At 37.2% G+C, this 23,435-nt stretch overlaps 1 protein-coding gene across 4 annotated transcripts in view; it reads right to left on the bottom strand.

Annotated features, from left to right (window-relative positions):
* Positions 1-452: 452 nt before the first annotated feature.
* Positions 453-23,435, bottom strand: part of fam171a1 (family with sequence similarity 171 member A1) — a 34,551-nt gene continuing 11,568 nt past the window's right edge. For 2 of the 4 annotated variants that reach the window (XM_055210170.2, XM_055210169.2), the window contains 7 exons: positions 18,257-18,484; positions 15,149-15,241; positions 9,543-9,701; positions 8,901-9,077; positions 4,105-4,221; positions 3,600-3,714; positions 453-3,510 (listed from right to left, as the gene is read on the bottom strand). In XM_055210170.2, the coding sequence (XP_055066145.2) occupies positions 1,815-3,510; positions 3,600-3,714; positions 4,105-4,221; positions 8,901-9,077; positions 9,543-9,701; positions 15,149-15,191 (2,307 nt within the window). In that variant the 5' untranslated portion in view covers positions 15,192-15,241; positions 18,257-18,484 and the 3' untranslated portion in view covers positions 453-1,814. Of the gene's footprint in view, positions 3,511-3,599; positions 3,715-4,104; positions 4,222-8,900; positions 9,078-9,542; positions 9,702-15,148; positions 15,242-18,256; positions 18,485-18,654; positions 18,791-19,500; positions 19,628-23,435 lie in introns of those variants that run through there. The other 2 variants (XM_055210171.2, XM_055210172.2) reach the window with 2 other exon arrangements.

The raw sequence follows: 23,435 nt of genomic DNA, 5'->3' as shown, positions 1-23,435 counted from the left end.
ATTGTTTTCATTTCATTATCATTTTATACTGAAGGCTTAATTGTAACACTGTGTGACAGCTAACCATGCTGTGTAAAAATGATTTCAATTCGAGCTATCAGTTACTAGGAGTTACTCACATGATTCAAAATGGTTTTATGTTTTGGGTAACAAGACAGTGATTAAAATAATATAAGGTTGGATTACTCGAAATCGAAAAAAAAAATACAGGTTTAGAACAACATGAGGATGAGTAGACCTACACGATGACAGAATTTAATAGGCTCGACCAATCTAACATTATCTAAAATAAAATCTACAGCTTCCACTTAACCTGTCAATTAAATAAGTTGCATTTCTTATTATACATCATCTTTACAAACAAAAAAAACCTGGATCCGATGTATGTAGTAAGTGTAATTCAATAATTTTAATTCAACACAATGACTTTGTGAAACATTATAGTCATATAATGCTGCTTAATTTTTTGGCTTTATTGGGATAATATGCTTGAATTATATTACAAGCAACCAGTCCAGACATTCAAAAAACGATTGTTGAGCTAAGTGACATAAGCATACTTAACTAGTGGTTACCCTGGCAACAAGCCAACAGCTTTCAAATGACACATCGCTTTCAGTCCTACACAAGTACATACACACTGCATAGCATGTCTATAAAAGACACACAGAAACACTCACACAAGCATAACAACTGGGAGAATGAATATATACAGACAGACATACACGTCGAAAAATAAAACCAGATACGAGTCGTTAAACACATACACTGAACTTATACCCAGATTTAACTTTAAAACACACCGACACAGTGATGATCAGTGAAAGGAGGGGTTTGCTACATGGAGTGAATATAATGTGAAAAACATCAAAATATATGGCTGATTAACAAGAAAAGGAAACAATGCTGGATTTAAATGATTGCTAGTAAAAGGCACTTAAGACAGAAATGACAGTTTGGGAAAGAAAAGCTGGTGGCTTGATTGAACGCGTGTTTGCATGTGAATATATAGCTCTGTGTAGCCATGTGCAGTCCATTTCACTTACGTACTAAGTCAAAAAAAAAAAAAAAAGAATAAAATATTCACCAAATTGGTTGAACATTACATAAAAATACAGTGGTTAAAATAAAGACGCACCTAAAGCGACATGATTCTTCAGTTTAAAGCAATGCATAGTTTTTCTTCAAGGCAGTTCTGCTTGTCTGAAGCCCACTAGCATGGTAGCTTCATATTGCAAAGTCCTACTGTGATGGCATCCATTGATTAGAGGAAAGGTACATTTGTAAATCTGTGCTCAATGCAGCCATAATAAATGAATGACAGGAACAAATGTTGCATTACACAAACGTATTTGGTCTCACAAGCTTCAGCTGCATCTACCAACAAAAGCAAAAATAAGAAAACATTGTGGACCAAATGACCGCATTGCTGTCACGTTTAACAATGTATTAAGACGTGGAAGACAATCCACCAGTCAGCCCATAATAAGTGCTGGGAAGTACACGTACGCGTTCCCGCCACTAGATGTCATATTGCTTAAAAACAGCAGCATTTCATAAAGCTTTATCAACATTCCACCAATACAATGGCGTTTTTTGCTCCAATTTCTGTTCGTAGAAAAGCCAAAGCACTTGTGCATTGAAGTCTTCGTATATAATGGTGGTTTACGTTTCTTCCTCACAAAATAAGTTGTGCTATGGCTTGCTTGGCTTTCGTTCCCACAGGTAAAGAGCCGCACACAGACCTGCGCTCATAAGGCAACTCCATACAATAGTCTAGCGATGGACCACGAGCGAAGCACACAAATGTTGTGTCATTTTAGGTTAAAGGACATTAAAGGTCTCTCTTCTCGTTTTTGCCAAGGACTCTTCTTGTTCTCGTCTTCACCGGTGTCATCGGGGACGGCCAGGTTGTTTGGGCGGCTACTGCTCGTGTGCATTTGAGCATCCTCAGTCCTATAAACTTCACTAAGTGTCCCGGTCTCCTCTGCCGTCTCATCTATGGGATCTGGGAGAGGAGGTGGTGAAGGAAGCTCTGGAAGAAAATTCGGAGATGGGGGTGATTGGATCTCTTCAACTTCCTCTTCTTTCTCTTTATCCTGAAGCAAAGGTGCAACAGAGTTTTCTTCAGGGCTACAGACTGGAGTTGGGCTATCGCTACCACTTGCATCTGCATTTGAATCATCTACAACCACCAACGGTGAATATGCGACCTTAGACTGTGCTGGCTGAGCCTCACTTTCGGATTTGAGCCCTTCACGAATTCGAAGTTTGGCATTGTCGCGAACACGCCGTCCCGGTGTGAGATCACTCATGTCCACCCCCGAGTCCAGACTGGCATCGTTGCTTCCAACACAACTGTTGTTGCATCCTGCCCTCTGCAGGTCAATGTAGGAATGACGGATGTGCGCATTGGAACGACCGTCCAGTGACACGAACCAAGCTCTTGGGTGAGCGAGGGGCTTTCCTCCTCGAAGTTCCATCAAAGTTTTTTCGGCTAAGAGCTGATCTTCTCCATTCATCTGCACGACGTCTAGACCTGCCTGACTGAGCGAGCTGGGTATAGAGAGATCTGAAGGAAGAGCTGCCGTCTGCAACCTCCACTCCTCCGTTCCCCCTCCTTGGTTTTCCTCTGCTCCTTGCGTTTCTCCTCCCGGCTCTCCTTTACCCCATGCGTGTGACCCCTGATCCTGACACGCGCTAAGCTCCGCCTGAATGCTTTCCAATTCGCTCTGTACATCTGACTGCAAAAGAAGTGCCTGGCCGGAAAGTGGGTGTGTCCCGGGCAGTCTCATGTAGTGGGCGGGGATGAGGAGCGTGGGGCGGGCCTTGCGATAAGTCTCCTCTCCTTGGCTGACGTATATTTCAGAGGAACAGCAGAGGAGAGCTCCGGGTTTTGGAAGGGGGGCAGGACGCTCCAGGTTGTCTACGGAGCGAGAGAGCATATAATCGACCTGCCGCCGCTCGATTCCCGGCTCCCTCTCTGGGGATCCGGCAGTGCTCGTTGATGTGGCAGAAACAGGAGAGAGACGGGGATCACGCAGGCTTGATTTACTTTCGGAAGACAGACGTCCCGCTGAGGCGGTGTGGTGTAAGGGATGGGGTGATGAGGACGAGACGGACATGTGAAGGGGATGAACAGATGAGGTTGTGACAGAGGTGTAGCTACGTCTGTAATCCCCACGTGCGGCAGGAAAATCGTAACCCTCGGAAGGATGATTTGAACAGGATGATTTAAGCGGAAATATTTCTATCGAGCGTTTATAGTGGTTGGATCCTCGGCTAGTAAGCTCACCCTGTGAAGCTGCCAGCTCGATGTTGGAGGAGTCGTAAGGGGTGGGTTTAAGCATGGGTGTGTGCATGTCTGGCTCCGCCCCATTGTGGTCAAGATGAGTCTCATTGATGAGGTTTAGGTGGGACATAGATGTAGCCTGGTCTCGTTTAGAGGCATCTAGAGTGGAGGACAGATCGAACTTCCTATGGGCGGGCCGTAAGCGGGAACACTTCCTCCTAAAAGGACAAAGACATGTTCAATTTGCAAAGTTGTCTATTTGGATACTCACAAAAACATGCTTCCTCTAATAAATGAAGACTCATACCTGCAATAATAGAGCAGCATACAGAACAAGAAGAGCAATATCAGGGCCATGCCTCCTAAGATGGCCAATAGGAAGACTGTGTGATATGTGCTTATGTCTTTTGCCACCACGGGATCTACAATAAAACACATACGCACATATTTGGTCTTCAGCATATGTAAATCTATCAATTTACTTCTTACATTTTCACTGACCACTGAGATCCACTTTACAATATCCATTAACAGCATTTCCCAACATTAGATATTTCCTATAAACATAATTTTTATGCTGCAAGTTACAACACGATGACGTTGTCTTAGATCTCATTCTCTGATATAAATAACACAGTGAATGTACCAACAAATATAGAAGTCAATAACTCTGTCTGCTAGAAAGTACTTATACATCCGCCTTTGAGGCTCCTCATATGCATTAATGGCCTTATTAAAGGTCAAATATTGCAGAGTCATCTTTTTATTGAAGAAATAGGGAATCGAAATGCACAGAAATGAATGACTGTTACCTGTATTTATGGGAGACATGGCTGCCACCCAATAACCAAGCTGAGGGACGATATATGTGAGAGTTAACTGTTTCCCTTCTCTATGGACATATCCCAGACTGCTCTTCAGCCAGGCCCCTACACAGACACAAACACACATGGTTACCAGATATACAGAGAGATCCAAAATGATCGAAAACCACATTAAAAATCAAATGTTCCTGTAGCGCAGTTAGTGTACAGCACTGTATTAGCAGTGCAAAAGGTCATGGGTTCGATTCCCTAAACTTTCAAGGACTTTCCAGGTCCAATACACTCAAATTCAAGAACTTAATGTGGGGACACATTTCAAGTGAGAGCAAGGTAACATCGTGTTACCTTTAAAGATACATTGTTACAGTTCCCTTTCGAGGGAACTCACATTGCATCACTGCGGTTATACTTTGGGGATGGCTCCGTGGTAAGTGTGTCTGAATGTGTATATTAACTTCAACCAATGGTGAGGCTTAACAACAAAGACATGGGGGATGCGGGAGCCAGGAAGTATATCACTATCTGAAATATTGCCAAAGACGGCGTTACAGGGACGCAGGAAGTATGGCAAGGGAGACGCAGCGTCTCGTTCCCTTCTCAGTGAAAACCTGAGACGTTTTGATGTGTCAAACACAACTATGCAAAAAAGCATTTTGGTATGAATCAACATTCGCATACAGCATATATAAGCATTTAAAGCGAACAGTTTAGCACGTGTGCTTATAAGGCTAGGAATTAATTGATAATATCCTACACTACACAGGGAATAATATGGATTTTTTTCCAGAAAACTTCTTGCATAAAATAGATTGATCCTTGAAAAAATAGAATAGATTGATCCTTGAAAATCCTTGATCTTGCAACATGTTTTCTTAAAAAAATGCGATGGAATATGTGTGATATTTATGCAATTTTATGCTATGAAATTGCGGGAACTTGCAAAAATTGCGAAAACTTGCAAAAACTGTTTGCAGCTTTTGAATGATGTTCACATCACTTCATAACGTTCCCATAGCAAAGGACATGGCTGCGATTCTGTGAAGTAAATGCAAAATTTTGAACTTTCTGCTAAGATATATTTGATTTTTGCTACGAAATCATGCAAGCCCCGCATATTTTGCACATAGAAATCTGCAATTTATGCTCTGAAAGTATGGCGTATTAAAAAAAATGTGACCCCACATATATATACGGACTTTGGCTGATAATGCGTTAAAATTATGCGATCGCATAATCACGTTTTTCTGGAGGGACTGGGTAATACAAATAAATATGGGATGTTTTTATTTTTTTAACCTTGAAATTAACAAGAAATTTTTAAGATTGCTTTTTAAAGTTTTGACATCAACTGAAAATCTGTTTATAGGTCACAAGACTTGTGTTCATTTGTCATTATCCATCACATTCCTGGTTATATAAAAGCGCACTCATTATATGAAGAGTTTGGTTCCAAAACGCAATAAACGCCATTTTTGAAAAAAATGAGTTACTGCCAAAATCAGTATTATATCAGGTTAGTAGTTAAAAGTAAATAATTAATTTTACGCAAAATCCAATACCCGCCGTGATATTCTGTCATCTTTTCTCCCTTTTTTCCCAAAATGCGACAAACGCCACTGCTCCTTTTTTACAGAATGCAATAAATCCATTTCTTATATTACAGCGGACCATTCACGCAATGTAAACAAACATGGCGGCGCGCTGAGTACACGGAATCCTAGTTTTCCTCATCTACTTTGTACTTTGTGATCAACAAACAAAACAAAATAATACTTTAATAGCATTGCCAAACCTGTGATGGTTTTCTGTGATGGGAAAGAAACGTAAGCCATCAACAGCTAATAATTTCCGCGAGAGGCACTCGGTTGCTTGCTCTCCAGACAGCATCAAGCTTCTCATGCTAAAACATTGTGTTCTTAATATAACAAAGTAAGTGTTTTGGTTAATGCCATTAATGTTTATTTTTTAATCATTGTATACCACTAGTCAACTAAATAAATATAAAATGGTAAAGATGAATGCACATTTATACATTGATTTAATAGATTTATAGCATTTTGAAATAAAAAACTGTCATGGATTTATTGCATTTTGTGGAAAAAAGAATTCGTTTTTATAATAAATCTTTGAAAATCAAGTTATGGATTTGAATTTTTTATGTTTTTATAACCTAAAGATGCTATGTGAAAGTTTGTAACAGAAAATACTGGTTTTCATCTTGTCACTTTCTTGGTATAGAAAACACGTTTTTACCGAAATTTGTCAAAATGGATTTATTGCGTTTTGGAACCAAACTCTTCATATGTTTCACTGCATTATTATGTCTAGATTTTTTGGCAGTTCTTAACAGGGTCAGACAAGTACTAAAGCTCTGCCAACGGCACAAACAAACTAACCACAGAAGGTTTAATTCTATCAGGATCTAAATCTGACCTGTCATGCATGCTCAGTTCACACAAACAGCATTATGAGTCCAATGATGTGTTCCTAATTCAATTTGACCTGCTAATTTTACCTACCGAAGCAAATGTTTACAGTATATAAAAAGTTCAGTAAGTAATGGGCTATGTTCTCAATGGCCACTTGGTGGCACTGAATAATGTATACAAAGTGCAACAAATATAGGTGAAAGAACAACAGAAAATGTTTGCATAGTGCAAATATTATTAAAGGGATGAAACACACACACAGCACTGACAACTGCACAGGCCACATAAACACAACGTCCTGACGCGTCAACTATTCACATGCGGTTGTTTGCACACACTGCCCTACACGCAAATGTAACAGGACATCTTCCCACACTTTCACAATGCACTTTCATGCAGAATCCTGCGATCTATCAATCTGTTAGCTAAAGAAAGCTTTGTTTGCTTTGTGCCGTGTGCTCTTACGTAAGGTGCCGCTACAAGTTGGCATTTACCAAAATATTTACTTAAGGTTTTAATGCATGACCTTTGATTCAATTTCCATGGCTTTGAGGGTAACCACAAAAGACATTTAGCTCAGATCAGCAGACCATATAAGAACATTTTACATATTGAAGCAGTAATGACGATACGTCACTCTCCAAACTGAAGAAAGATGTTTCAACATTAAGGATGCCTATAGACTTTCATGACATGTCTAAACTATTTTTGTGGCAAATCAACAGTGCATTACTTGTACTTAAGATGGAAGACACATTTACAAAAAGTTAAGATAATGAGGACGAGCTTTACAATCTGAATAATAAAGTCCAGTTTGTGACAAGATGACGATTTAAAAAAAATCTATTTCAAAGATTTTTTCAAGACACTCAGAGATACAGACATAAGATGGGTTTAAATTAACATAAGGGTTGTTTCAACCTATAGTTGGGTAAAATATGTACAAAGCCAATACCTGGGGTAAACTGTGGGAAAATATTTGCCCAACCACAGATTTAAACAACCCAGCATGTCTCTTTTATAGTGTAAAGAGCTATTTCAAAGCAATAAAATACTCAAGAGTTGGGTGTAACTATATTTCTATTTACTATAGCGATAAACTAAAGCCACGGCTTCTTTCCGTATACATATATGGGATGCATTATGCAATGTCTATAGAGCAGTTTTAGACAAGTCTGGATTAGCAATCTCTTTTAGACAGATTAAATCATTACATCATTATCATCTACAAGGTTCAATCATGCTAAACCTTTTACCTTATCTATGTGTAAAAACTGTATATCTGCAGTGATAAGAACAAGTATTACTTTTTTATCCAGAAGATAAAAATAGCATTATATGACCCTTTATAAAATCTACATTTATTTTTAAGTTAACTAAAAAGCCATTATGGCCCATGCCTATTCTGCTCACACATCTAATTTTATATTGCAAACTTTTTAGAACCATTAGTGCTGGTTATGGTGGCACATTGCTGGAAACCATTTGCAAAACTAAACAGAATAGAATAACTAGTATAGCATAGCTATACTTTTAGTTTATGTCTCCATTATATCAGAGAGGATGAATGACTGCAATAACGCACAAAAAGAGTTTTAATGCAGACATTTTAATTTTCTATTATTAATCCTAAATTACATACTTGCCAATATATTTACAGTATGTAGTATGTATAATTTAAATGTAAATGTATTCAAATGTAAAAAAATAAAGCACTTAAAATCTTAAGAATTACACTTTAGTCTTGGATCAGAAATAAAAGGCATTGCATGAAAACTCCTTGTGACTTGGATTTGTATTATTTGATTAAAAGAACAACTTCCCTTTTCATACCACAGAGGGCCAAAATCGACATAATCTTATAAAATCCTATAAAATCGCAGATAAAACAGCTAAGTTTAGGCTTTTATAATTTATTTCCGCTAGGTTAGGTTAAGCATTTATTTTTAAAAAATGCGAAGGGGGAAAAAATGTTGCAGTTATTTCGCTCGTTGTATAAACTGTATTATTTCACAAATAAGTGTTTGATGTTAAACCTCTATTCAGTTTTAGAGATCATTCTTTGCTTGCCAACCATGACCTCAGTACCCCTCTTTTCACCAATTCCTTAAAGGTTTTATTAAAAAAAAAAAACTTGACAGAACATTTCCTTTATATTCTCATCCTAAAAGATCAGGAAAATCTGGAGAACATTGAAAAATTGAAAAAAATTATTTCTTATTTATTTAAAAAATAAAACACCTTCACTTTGGTGTAACAAATCATTACATAAAGCTTTAGTTAGGATAATGTTTGATAATTTATGTGTGATAATTTATGTAATGTATGTTCATAGATCCTATCTTAAGAACTTACCCAGTTTAGGGTCAAACCTCCAGGCTGGGATGTGATCATTCTCTTTCAGGTCACTGTCTGCAGGAAGAGGTACACTCACACTGATTGGCTCACTGACGTGAAGCTCCGCCCCATCACTGCCCAAAAGATGGACACTGATAGCAGCTATAGGAGTCAGCTCATACTTCCGATCGCTGCCTAACAGAAAGAATACAGGAAAAAAGAGAGGATGGATAAAAGGGAAAAGGCCAAAAAATAGTTAAAGGCGGAGTGCATGATCTCTGAAAGCCAATGTTGACATTTGAAATCACCTAAACAAACACGCCCCTACCCCAATAGAATCTGGACCTTCTTTTGATAGACCCGCCCCACACATACGCAACCCAGGCAACGATGTCAGTTAGTAGACACGCCCCTTACTGCTGATTGGCTACAAGTGTGTTTTGGTACTTGGCCCGATTCCCATTTCAAAAGTGTTTTTCAAAAAGCAGCCCGCCTTTAAACACTATTGACAAAGGTTCAATTTATGTGGTTCTGAGGTGGGTTGTGCCCCATACATAGACAAATTGTAAGACATGCCATCACCCCTTATTATTACACATATGGTATGGTAAGTTAGTAGGAAAAAAATATTGCACAATACATTATTTTCTCCTGTTATACCTGTATAGTTGGAATGAAGACCTTGCAGATAGGGGAAGTACTGCGTGTCTTGGGATGAACTGCTGACGGTGAGAAAGGCTGTCAGGTTGGTGTACGTTGCATTAGCAGGAAGACTCAATGCTCTTCTCTGGAACTGCACCCACGGCTGCAGTTTTGATCCTTAATTAAGACGCCAAAAACAAGCATGTCACAATACGTCTGTGATGCTTTAGTATAAATATCCATGACTAACATGCTGCATCACAGTCATAACAAATGTTCTTCTCCGTCTCTTTCTTCTAACTGGAGTAGGTAGTACAGTGTGGGTCGTTTGAGAGCGGTGATGTCATTAATGTTTCCATTGTGGCTATTTCAACATACCATAGACATGACACGAAGCTATAGGCCACAGAGTCCTGCCAAACCTCCACAAGCACACATATCATTAGTGTAAAGCAGTCAGCTGCATTCATTACAATAGAAGTGGTGTAAGCTTGATATGCAGCTGATTCACATACACACTTTTGTTCTTCTATCATGGAGGGGACTGCTATTGTTTGTACACTGTGTAAAGGTTAAGTTAAGGAGACAGAAAAAAATCATTTGCTCAAACATTTTAGCATTTTTAGGTTTTAAGGTGGGTGAGCAGGATTTCCGATTAGTAAAATGTTGTTAATTCAATGTGTATATGGACAACTATAGAAAATAATGATTTTGGACACCAAACGTACCTACAATTATATAGTCACCCATACGTGAGAATGTCTCTGTGTTGTATCAAAATGCCACAGCAGATGGGACAGGGTCTCTTGATAGGGTAAGCGTATGCATGAGTTAAATGTTTTTAGGGGACAGAACCGGGGAATGGCTCTAAATGAAAGTGCAGCAGTATTGGTCCTCTGAGAACCATAAACAACATATCTCAAACATTGATGAATGAGTTACCAAAGGATGCAGTACACAACGCATATGGCCTAAAGAGGATCAGTAAAAAGAGTGAAGCAGTACGGATAAAGAAATGTGGGTAGAAGGAAGACAAAAAGATAATTAAAGGAAAATGAAAAGAAAAGATTTTTTTAATGGATTCCAATCATTCTTTGTGTTTAGGTGTTTATAGTCTCTCATTTTAATGTGATATCACAGCTCACTAGAAACCTCTAACCACACTCTAAAAAATTTGCTGTAATTTTGCAGCTGGTTGCCAGTAACTTACTGTAGAAGATAAAGTCAAAAAATGTTTCATGTTCATTTAACTTTGAACAAAATGTTGCCAGTAAATAACATAAATGTAAAATCTACAGTAAGTAACTGGCAGCTAGTTGCCAGTAATAACCAGTAATACTGTAATTTCTACAGACATTTTTTACAGTGCAAGTCCCAAGAGCAATGTAGACTACAGTAAAGAAAGATTTTAATACACTCACCACATAAGAATTATTCAAACAATTTACATACAAACTAAAACTATATAAACACGTAATTGTAATGGAATGACTAATATGTAGCATTTGTCCACACACACAAGCACGTACACACAAAAGAATGTGGTTTACAAAAGAATTATACATGAAAACATACATTTATCTACAGACTTGATCTACTGAGGATTTTATCTCTCTGATATCTGTTAACCCAAGGGAGGTATACATATGGTTGACATGAAAAGCAACAGTTTGTTTAAAACTATATTTATTTACAAAGACATAACTGAACTTAATGGGTTCTATCTTACACCCGGTGCAATGCAGCGCAAAGCACGATGCAAGTGTATTTTGCTAGTTTCGACCCGGCGCAATTATAATTTTCACGTTTAGCGCCACGTTGTTTAAATGGCAAATGCATTTGCGCCCATGGGCGTTCTGATCTAAAAACGAGGTGTGTTCAGGCGCATTGTTGGCGCGTTGCTATTTTGAGGCAACTAAAATAGCAATATGTTTTTGTTATTTAAAGAGCGCGTTAGAAATATGCACTATATAAATCGGACGACAACGCAGGTTTGCTTATCACATATGAATGCTCAGCAGCACAAAAACGCTTTTCAAATATAAAAAGATTAAAGGATTGAAATGTCAAAGATTACTATTGAGTCTCTTGGACATAAATGAGGACCAATTATGAGACATTAGAAGGCGCAAAGAGCTGCTTCACCTGTAGCCTGGTAAGTAAATAAATGCTTTAAACAAATGCATCTGTTTTTAAATGTTTTTTTTTTTTTAATGCAACCTCACGGATTTATTGTATATAATGACTCTGTACCTGTGCATATGGTGAGATGAGAAACATTTTTAAGTAATGCTTAAAAAAACTCTTTGCTTAAAAAAAAAACGCTGTCCAAGTGCTGAAACGTGCTGACTGAGAGCCGTTTGTAAATTCTTTATCTCCTGTTTCTTACAAATAAAGTATTTTTAGAGTACAAACCTTTTCTTACATACTTGTAAATTATTGTTTGATGATATTGGATAGCCATACATTTAAAGCAATTAAAAGCCTGCTTTTTTACTTCCATGACTAAAAGAAAACGGGTTTTAAAGGTTTTAATAAAAAAAAAACAATTTCAATACAAGTGAAAAACAACACAATTATTTAAAATTAATCTTAAACTGGGGATCTTCTTCCTCCGCTTAGTTTTTCAGTTTACACAGTCCATCATCTAAATAGGAATTAGACATAGCGCCAGCGCAACTGGCTTTTAAAGGGGATGAGAGCTGAGGCCATGTTTACATTAGAGCATTTGCGTTTTAAAACGGCATTTTAAAATGAAAACGATCCTCGTTTATACTGGCATTTTAAAAAGAATCTTCATCCACACTATACACCACCATAAACGCATGAAACATGACCAATCACGTAACTGGGCATGCGCATAAAAGTGTAAAATAACTTATTACTCTAATAATAGCTTACCTTTGCACGTTTACGCAGCCTAGGGGGTGTTCGATATTGACAAAAATTCATACATGGGTCCTTTGCTGGCAACTATAACAGACACTATTTTTGAACCTATAAAAATGTGTTTGGGAAAGTCTTATACTGTTCTATTTCCCCCCTACAACATATTAATATGATTAATAGGTTAATTTTGATTAAAAGGTCTTTATTATTTAAAAAGAAAGCATTCAAGTGAACAGTACTAAACAGTAGCAAACTTGAAGCAAAAATAAATATCGGCAAATGCAAACTTCAATCAAACAAAGTAAGAAGTGAAGTATTGCTTTAGACTACCAGAAATGCTTATTGCATTAATTTTTAAAAGTGTGCGAGGTCCGTGCACGTCCTCCGCTAGCAACGCACAAATAGCTAAAAGCCAAGCGCCTAAACGAGCATTATAATAATGACGTTGAGTTTATTGTTTTTATTAATTTATATTCACAAAACTTATCAACAAAACATCGATTTAAATTAAGAGACAAATTAACTGAAACGAAATTCATTTTTAAGTAGCAAACAAAACTTACATTAAACTGGAAAATAATGTCTGACCCATTTCAATTCTCCCTTCATATTGGCATTTGCAACGCCTATATGGCATTTAAAATTACAGTCTATCTTTCGTAAGCTAACTACATTTAAACAAAACATAAACACTTATACTGCTCTAGCTCCCCCTACAACATATTAATATGATTAATAGGTTAATTTTAATTTTATAACTAAACAGAAAGGTCTTTATGATTTAAAAAGAAAGCATTCAAGTGAACAGTAAACAGTAGCGAACTTGAAGCAAAAATAAATTTACGCAAATGCAAACTTCAATCAAACATAGTAAGAAGTGAAGTATTGCTTTAGCCTACCAGAAATGCTTATTGCATTAATTTTTAAAAGTGTGCGAGGTCCGTGCACGTCCTCCGAGCAACACACAAATAGCTAAAAGCCAAGCGCCTAAACGAGCATTATATTAATGACGTTGAGTTTATTGTTTTTATTAATTTATATTCACAAAACTTATCAACAAAACATCGATTAAAATTAAGAGACACATTAACTGAAACGAAATTCATTTTAAAGAAGCAAACAAAACTTACATTAAACTGGAAAATAATGTCTGACCCATTACAATTCTCCCTTCATATTGGCCTTTGCAACGCCTACATGGCGCTTAAATTACAGTCTATCTTTCGTAAGCTAACTAAATTTAAACAAAACATAAACACATTAAACCCAACAATACTCAAACATTAATATAAAACAGACATTATCTTAAAGGATACATGTTAAAACAATCCGATATAGCGTTTATAATAGCTGGTTGGTAGATGTTTACTATTTTTGGAAAAACCTCCGTTGCAAACCAATATTTACATGAATAAAATAATTTTTACTTTGAAAATGATGCGCTGTCACGTTAACGTCAGCTGGTCGTTTACATAAGACTCCGTCTACGTTCATTTACACAACGTCTGAGTTCTCAAACTAAAACAGGGTCTTCAGCGTTTGCGAACGAATCCGTTTATGAGGGTCGAAAACGGTGATGTAGTGTAGATGAAAGGCGTAAACGTAGCAAAAGTAACGCGTTTTAAAGCATAATCGCATTAATGTAAACATAGCCTGAGACTCTCATTGGTTTATTGCACATTACACCCAAAATACTCCCATTACTCATTTACAAAATAGGACCAACCTTTTTCGACCATGCGCTCGGCGCACAAACAATTTTTCCGTCATTAAATTAGCAAAAGTAGATTCGGACACGGCGATTTAGACGTTGTGCTCAGTGCGCTTCGATCGTTAAAATAGGGCCCAATATGTTGACAGTCACACAAATGCTTCAAGAAAAGTTTCCAACGTTGCTTTTAACAAGCAAATCTCTTATATGAAACATGTTGTGTTCACTGATGTATATTTGAAGAGTTTGGTTCTAAAACACGAAAAACGCCATTAAAAAAAAATTTGTATTCATTCTCTGCAGAATGCAATAAATCCGCTTAACCAATCACAGCGCCCCATTCCACACATTGTAAACAACAATGATGGCGCTTTGAATACACACGGGATCCTAGTTTTTCTCACCTTTGTACTTCGTAATCAACAAGCAAACAAAAAAATTATACTTTTGATGGCACTGATAAACCTGTGGAGGTTTTCTGGCGAGGAACAAATGTAAGCCATCAAAATCTAATAATTTACGTGAGAGGCACTCAGGCGAAGGAAAAATGCCGGCTGTTGCTTGTTCTCACACGACAGCATCAAGCTTCTGTCATGCTAACACATTGACCTCAAGGGATCTTATGAAAAACTTTCTAATATTTTACTCGAGGTCAACGAAAATCGAGCAGGACCAAAACATTTTACAGCTGATTACTGTCAAAAAAGTTCAGAGACGACATCACAAGGATGATAGCAGCAATGGATTTATTGCGTTTTGGAACCAAACTCTTTAATTGTACATGACTGATTCACTCTTTCCTTTACATTCACACTTCATACAGATTCATTAACACACAACACAACTCTTAATTCCCCGGGGCAGTAGAGTGTTTATGTGTATTCACATGTGTGAACCACAACAGTGCAACACCATGAAAGATTCATTTAAGCACTCAGTACATACATCTACAAAGACCTGATCATAATAATAACAGTAAATGGCTGATAAGTAAAACTCATAACAACATGCAAGCAAATGTTGCCTTGATATCCAGAGACGATCTGCACCACATCTTCATACACCATAAGAGTAGCAGCTCTTTCCGGGAGCAGATCCAGACTTAGAGATGAGAAGACTTGTAAACACAAAGACACACAAGAGTAAAGTCATATTTGGCAAGACGAATCACAACCAGCTCTACAAAGCTCAGATTCATGGCAACAACAAGTGGATTTCTTCATAAGCTGTGTGTACAGACGTATCTACTTCTGCCCGAGTTATTTGTAGGTTAATCTCATTAACTTTAATGGAACATTTGATTTATTTCTAACAGTGTTCTGCATTCCAGCTTGACTTGAGTTTTTATTTCTTATGCCATCTGACCCACAGTGTCTGTAACCTGGTGATACGGGAGGATTAACTGATCCTGCAAACACAATCTTCAAAAAACAGAAATCTGGCTTTGTGGCCTGTTTTTTTTGCCATGTTTCAAAATATGCTTTTATTACAATCAATTGGGAAATACCTAAATGATAATCGGATCAAAATAAAACTTAAAAAATGTTTCAACTTTATGAACAGCAATCTTTAACCTTTTAACTGTCACCACCCAAAAGGTGATGTGCACCTTTAAATTAATTTTACTCTGCCATTCTTTGGTCTAGAAGCAAAATCTTGGTCTCTTTTTTTTTAAAACAGAGTTTTTCACTGATGTGTCTAGAGTTGTAAATATTTGTGTCCTTCAACTTCCCATGTTTATTTGACTTGCATCCGAAAAAAAACTCCACACAGCACTACTGCTTGGCTTTCTTCTACTGTTAAACCAAAGCGAACGAGCAAGGAGGCGGGGCACTGCATTCACGTGCACTGTGTGTGTGTGCGCGCCGTTTAAAAAAAAAAGAGCTAAAATGCACAGCTGGTGTTACAAAAAAACAACGCGCAGCTGGTCTCGTATTGGAATCGTTTAAAATTTTTAGTATCAATATGTATCGAAACAGATAAGTAAATTGTGTGAAAAATACTGAGTTTTTTTACACGTGAAACATGAACACATGTTATATTGCGCACTGTTAACACAATCAAAGCTTCAAAAACACAGAAAGAACGGGACCTGTAAAAAAAATGGTTTTAGCAGATAATTTTTTTTAAAGGTCACGTTCTTTCTGATACCATTTTTGAAACCCTAGTTAGTGTGTAATGTTGCTATAATAGCATAAATAATACCTGTAAAGTGATAAAGCTCAAAGTTCACTGCCAGGCGATATATTTTCTTTAACAGAATTCGCCTTTCAAAGCCTACGGCGAACGGCCGGTTTGGACTACAGCCCTCTACTTCCTGCTTTAATGACGTCAGTAGAACAGTTTTTTGACTAAACTCCGCCCACGAGGAATACGTCAGTCGCCAGCTAAGCTAACGGCAAGCTAAGCTGCCATCGAATCACAACACACTAAACAAACTACACAATCAGAACTCATTAAGTATTTCTGAAGGAGGGACTTTATAGAACAAGAAAGACATCAGCCTGTTTTTAGGACAGTGAAAACAGCGCTATACAGATAAATCAATTGTGTTAAAAATCTCGTGTTTATTTTACACGTGAAACATGAGCACATGTTATATTCCACACAGTAAACACAACTAGAGCTTCAAAAACACAGAAAGAACGGCACCTTTAAATAAAAATAATGCAATAAAGTATATATTGTATAAAAACCCATAAAAATCTTTTTAACTTTTAAAAATACTATGAAAATAAGGCCATGACTAATTAGTTCTGATCCAAAATTTCAAGTCAAAATCGCAAACAGTGAAATGTTTGTCACACTTTTAATGGTTTTACCAATCAAGGCCTCTAGGTGTCAACGGTTTGCTGCATACTCACAAATCACAAATTAATAAATTACTGTCACGGCATCATTAGTAATGAAAAAAGGTTTTAAAATATGAAAACTACATTCATAGAGCTTTCCAGTGATAGATAGGTTGTCAAGATTTTTGAAGATTTATAATAGGATATTACAATTATGAATATATAATAATTACATAATTACAAAATGACTGTCACTGCTAAATTTTCATCATCATCAAATAACCTAGAAATATGAAAACTACATTCCAACAATATATAGTTTGTCAAGATTATTTGAGTTTTATAGGATATCTAATAATAAATATGTTAAATGACCTTGGGCCCACCTGTTATGATATTTTAGAATATTACTATTGGTTTCAAGGTATACCGTGGTTTTAAACAGTCAAGGTTTCAAATCCACTAAAATGTTCTGTGATAATGTTTCCAAGGTATAATCTGTGTTAATACAAAATTCATTAAGTTATTTAGTTGATTTGATGTTTACATTTAATATACATTACGAAAATAATATATATATATTTTTAAAGCATATTATAATTTAAAGGCTTGCTTTTACCTTGCATTTGAAAAGAACACATTTTAAGTGTTGCAATGGCAATACCGTAAAACCGTGGTATTTTTGCTTAAGGTTATCATACGGCCAGAATCTTATACCGGCCCATGCCTACACATTAGCTCAGTAGTCAGAGAGTAAGCAGTTATTTGTGGCTGTTTGAACACATTCAATCACAAGAGCGTCTACATCACAAAAACAATCCAGTCAAACGAGTTTTCGACCACCTCTGAATGTGGTCAAAAGTGGTCAGAACGTTTTACACCTCATTTAAACATGTATTTAGCATTGTTCACTTCAACTGACTAAAACGCTTCTAAAAGTCCTTGTGAACCTGAAGTCACAATCGACTTTACTTCTGTGTTGTGACATATTTTAGAGTGAAACAAAATATCACGCAAGAAAAATAGTGTGTGTGGCTTGTGTTTTCCACATGCTTTAACTGGATATAGAAAAGTTGTTTCATTCAGAAATTTAACTGGCAGCAGACTGACAGTTGGAGGGGCGGAGTTAACGGATGCTTCCGCCATCTATGTCATTAGAGAATGATCGGATTTTTGATTTTGATTGAATTTGATGAGGGCACATAAAAAACACTTACACAAATAAATTTGATATAATAAACACTGCAATATTACATAAAAAATAAGAATTGTCAGTTTTGATTTTAATACCAGGTGTATACAGCCCAAATATGAGAAATCAAGAAGTAACTCTTCATTACCTGGTAACCTGTTTGGTCGCCATGGGATGGAGTTGGGTACGTAGCCACGCTTGGTTGCCGTGACTACAAGAAGGTCACCAAGGCGATAGGGAAACCTGATGAAGGCGTTGCCATCGGCACCAGAGGTATCTGAGGCAATAGGGGTGTGGTTAGTGAAGATCTCCACGGTGACACCAGAGAGAGGCTGATGAGTGCTAGCGTCACTTAGATGAACCTTCAACGCCACTTCTAAGGAAGAAGCAAAAAAATAAGGTTAGAATGACAGGTCACAGTTTCTGTGTATCATCTACGGAAGTAAATCATGTTTTCCTTCAATATTACATATCTAGACTGTAACATCAGTACCAAATTTTTTTATTAATATGACGAATTTGAGATAAAGAAAATGTGCACAGTACCTATCAGCTACAAAACGTGACGCATTTCTAAAGCCTTAATATAATTATTTAATCTTCATGTAAAACCAAAATCTTTAGTAGTAAACCATGTAGAGACATCCATTAAAAACAGCCAGCAAAGTCATAAAGCATGACCCTCTTTAATCACATTAAGTGAAAACCATTTATCTTCGGCTCATTTCACAGAAATCTTCAAAGGGCACTTAGGGAAAACAACCAATCATCACACAGATAACCCCCTCCATATCCTTTTCATCAGCCAATGGAAACAACTGCTGAGAACAATGGACTGTTTTTTCTTCCTCTAGGAACCTTTGACTTTAGGAAGCCACTACAGAAACAAACTTCCTTTGGAAAACTTTTCATGCAGCTCTCGCTCCACATAAACAATTCAAGGAAGAAAATGTTCTTGGGTAAGCAGCAGACACAGACATATATTAGGGAATACTGCTACAGCGTTCTACAGAATACGAAATTGTAGGGAAAGATTCCTTGTATTTAATGTTTGTAAGAGTTTTATATTTAAAAAAAAAGTTGAACAAATTCATACATTCTTGCAACAAACCACATTTCAAGCAATAAAACCCAAATTGAATTCACAAACAAAATGGACACCAGAATCAAGACTACGCACATTGCAAACACATTTAAATTGCATCTAGACATTTATATTTCATAGGCAAGTCAACAAAATCTTGCACTCTGCATTAAATTCTCAAAAAAACAACAACTCCAGGATCCCTTAATAATTGTATTAATACAATTTATACAATCCACACAATACAAAACAGATCATCCCACTCTTAAATAATAGTTTAAATGACAGTATAAAGTTTAAACACATACCTAAAGGCAAGCAACATAAAATCCATTAGATACCCACGGGAAAACAGTCAAAATCACAGACGCACATGCAAGTTTTAATGCTTTTCACATGATGTCACTTCCTTTCCCCAGTGATTTATAAATGAAAGGCTGACAGCAGTGTGGAGAGGGGCACAACCCATCTACCCCAAGTGCATTTGCAACCTATACATACAGCAGAAATTAATTTACACAGAAACTCAAAACATATGCTTTTGTAATATTAATCTGAGAAATTTGCTGATCCTCTCTTCCACACCACAGGGTGTAGTTGTTGCCCTTTTAATTAAAACGCAATAACAGCAGCTAACCTCACACATCAAAGATCATGCAAATCAGGGAATGTATTTGTTTTTATGTATTGATTCAGGGGTGTGGAGGATTCAACATCAACCAGGATATTTGAATCATGGGTCATGGAGCTGTGAACAGGATATAGAACACTCAATTACACGTAACATAACAGCCTTGGGCTAGTCGCCACAGTGAGATCTGTTTATTTATTACACTGTCCCATTTCGTGTTAAATACATTCTTTTTGGAGAATTAGAAATATGATGCACTTGCTACTGACCACTTTTATGTTGCATTTGGCTCTTTTAATTTAGATCTCCTTTTATTTAGTACTCATTAACTGTAACAAGAAATAAATACAGATTTGGAGCGAGGATAAAATTGTATGTGTGAATATTTTAAGTGCAAAAAAAATGACCCCCCAAAACTATAACACACAAGCACCTGTTCCCTGTTTTCATCACACAGGTGCAGCGGTGGCAGCCTGGCTCTTTTTACTGTTTACTGTAAGCAAGTTTTTGTAACGTTAACCTGGACTATAAAAGGAACACAGTCACCCCACACTAAGTAAATATTTGACTTATGGCACCGTGATGAACGAGTAAGATTTTCCTTTGCCTCAAGCTCTACTAGGAATGACCTTACAGCATCGAAAGTCAAGAGGATAAAGCTGTCTGTCTTAAGTCATCCTGTGCAATTTACTCTTGGTTAGTCTCCTCAATCCACTGTAATCTCCATAACAGACCAACCCAGATCATCTACCACTTTTTACCTCTGATGCCCTTTTCTGAAACAAACACACACAAGCTTAAAGGAATAGTCTACTCATTTTCAATACTAAAATATGTTATTACCTTAACTAAGAACTGTTGATACATCCCTCTATCATCTGTGTGCGTGCACGTAAGCGCTGGAGCGCGCTGCGACGCTTCGATAGCATTTAGCTTAGCCCCATTCATTCAATGGTACCATTCAGAGATAAAGTTAGAAGTGACCAAACACATCAACGTTTTTCCTATTTAAGACGAGTAGTTATACGAGCAAGTTTGGTGGTACAAAATAAAACGTAGCGCTTTTCTAAGTGGATTTAAAAGAGGAACTATATTGTATGGCGTAATAGCACTTTTGGGAGTACTTCGACTCGGCGCAGTAACACCCTCCCTCTCCCATTATGAGAGGGAGAAGGGGAGCGGTTTTTTGTAGGCGAGTTGAAGTACTCCCAAAAGTGCTATTACGCCATAAAATATAGTTCCTCTTTTAAATCCGCTTAGAAAAGCGCTACGTTTTATTTTGTACCACCAAACTTTTTCGTATAACTACTCGTCTTAAATAGGAAAAACGTTGGTGTGTTTGGTCACTTCTGGCTTTGTCTCTGAGTGGTACCATTGAATGGATGGGGCTAAGCTAAATGCTATCGAAGCGTCGCAGTGTGCTCCAGCGCTTACGTGCACGCACACAGATGATAGAGGGATGTATCAACTCTTCTTAGTTAAGGTAATAACATATTTTAATATTGAAAATGAGTAGACTATTCCTTTAACAAAGGTACATACCCCAAAGTAAACGATGACCCGAGTTATTGTCTCCAACGTAAATCTCTTTTCTTGGACTACAAAAAACACACGGATAGTAGGCAACAGTTTACTTCCTGGGATTGGTGATGTAGACAAGATCGACATTATCATAATTCCTCCCGCTTTGGATTCACAGCCTGTAAGTTAACTCCTGTTAGCAACCGAATCTTTCAAACATGGTAAGGAGCGTCACATTTTCGGCTGAAGTCAGAGGTATTCAGGCCAATCACCATGTACAGATTAGCTGGCCAATCAGGGACGCAGAGCTTTTTTTGTACAAAATCAGTGCGTTTCAGGAAGAGAGTGAAATCTGGAGCTACAAAAAAGTACAGTATGTGGAAAACAATGTGTTTATTGAACCATAAACCACACAAACACATTGTATTATACCAAAGACAAACATTTTTAGCAATGAAATAGGGGCTCTTTAATACTTTATAATCCAATTAATAAGCACTGTAGGTGATCACCTTAAAAAAGAAGACACTACACCTTACAAAAAATCTCACCAGTATTATCCCACATTTCTGAGCTTTGATGCAAAATCAAAACAGTAGAAGCACACTGACACTTAAAATCTGGAAAAGACCCTAAGGCAACACATTCTGAAGAAACGAACAATAAAAATCAATTTCCCAGAAAAGGGCTTTCATGACTGAAGGATCAGATCAATGTTCAATCCAAAGAGCAGCTGTTTTAACTTAAACAAGCAAACTGAAGCATAATTACATGAATAAATGACAAACTGTAAAAACAGGCCCATCACCATGACAAACTGATTCAAAGAATGCGATTCAAGAGCTGCCACATCTTTTGAGGATCCTGAGATGTAATTATAGCAAATGAAACAAAACGAGACTGTCTGTGCACATGTAAAGGGTTTTCAGTTCCAGGAGGCCTACAGTTAGCGTTTAACCTAAAGGGATCAATCTTATTTGCCTGCATTTTCCACAGCCTTGTTCATTCTTTTGGAGCGGTACGGCTCTTTTCCCTCGGCTCTCTCGGGGAATCCCCACCTCCCCCTCTCCAAACCATACACACATGCTGAGTCTCTCTCTCTCAATATCTGACATCATCGCTTCACTACGAACACATCACACACATCACTGCACCAGTTCACTGCACTCTCTCTTATTGATTTGGCGAACGCAGTAGTTTTAGGTGGACACAGTTTATATTTTTTTTCTTAGAGAGTCTCAAGGCCCGTTCACATTAGTGGTTAAACGGAAATGGATCTATTCACGATCCGTACAGACCTAGCCCCACGGTTCGGCACATATGCGATTCGCGGAGCTATAACAATAAATATACAGTTGAATAATATATTCGGGCTCACCTTCAGAGCAGATGAACAATAAACACTGACAAAATCAATTAACTAAAAGGGTTTGCATATTAAAAATGTGAAAGTGCAGCATGTGAGCTAAACCCAGAATATCTGTTTTTTTACATGTATATATAATCGAACGCACAGCCTTGCAAAGTATACTTTATTTGACTCGTACATGTTCATAGACGTTTGACGCACGCGCATTGCGACCATATGCAATGCAACTCCTGGGCTACATACTACATTCTTTTGTAGGGATTTCCCAATACCACTTTTTCATTTCCGATCCGATACCAGAATTCCGAATATCAGACGATACCCGATACTACTGTAATTAAATGTCTATAGTGCTTTCTGCTACATCTAGGATAATTTTAAATGTAAACATCAATCGTTTAAAATGATTTACAAGTTACAGGAAACATAATCATGGCAGTGTTTAGAACATATAATAGGTATGTTTGATCAATTAAGTATGCTAAATATTTTTTCCTTAATTGCGTAAAACTGTCATAGTAAAAAGCTTAGATGGTTAAACTTATTTTGGGAATGATGCTCTTGACCGGACCTTTTATGCGCATCCGGGGTGCAGAATTGATGTGCCTAAGTCATATACACGCTACGTTTCTGGGCTATCCTCTCAGTGGGAATCCTCGCTCCCCAACGGAAAGTTCATAACTGTTAAAACACAAAGAGAATAGATGCATCATGTGCTCACC

Source organism: Misgurnus anguillicaudatus, chromosome 10 (assembly GCF_027580225.2).
Source record: "Misgurnus anguillicaudatus chromosome 10, ASM2758022v2, whole genome shotgun sequence".
Taxonomy (NCBI): domain Eukaryota; kingdom Metazoa; phylum Chordata; class Actinopteri; order Cypriniformes; family Cobitidae; genus Misgurnus; species Misgurnus anguillicaudatus.
The sequence above is the reverse complement of the archived record's forward strand: the minus strand, read 5'-3'. Positions and strand labels throughout refer to the sequence as shown.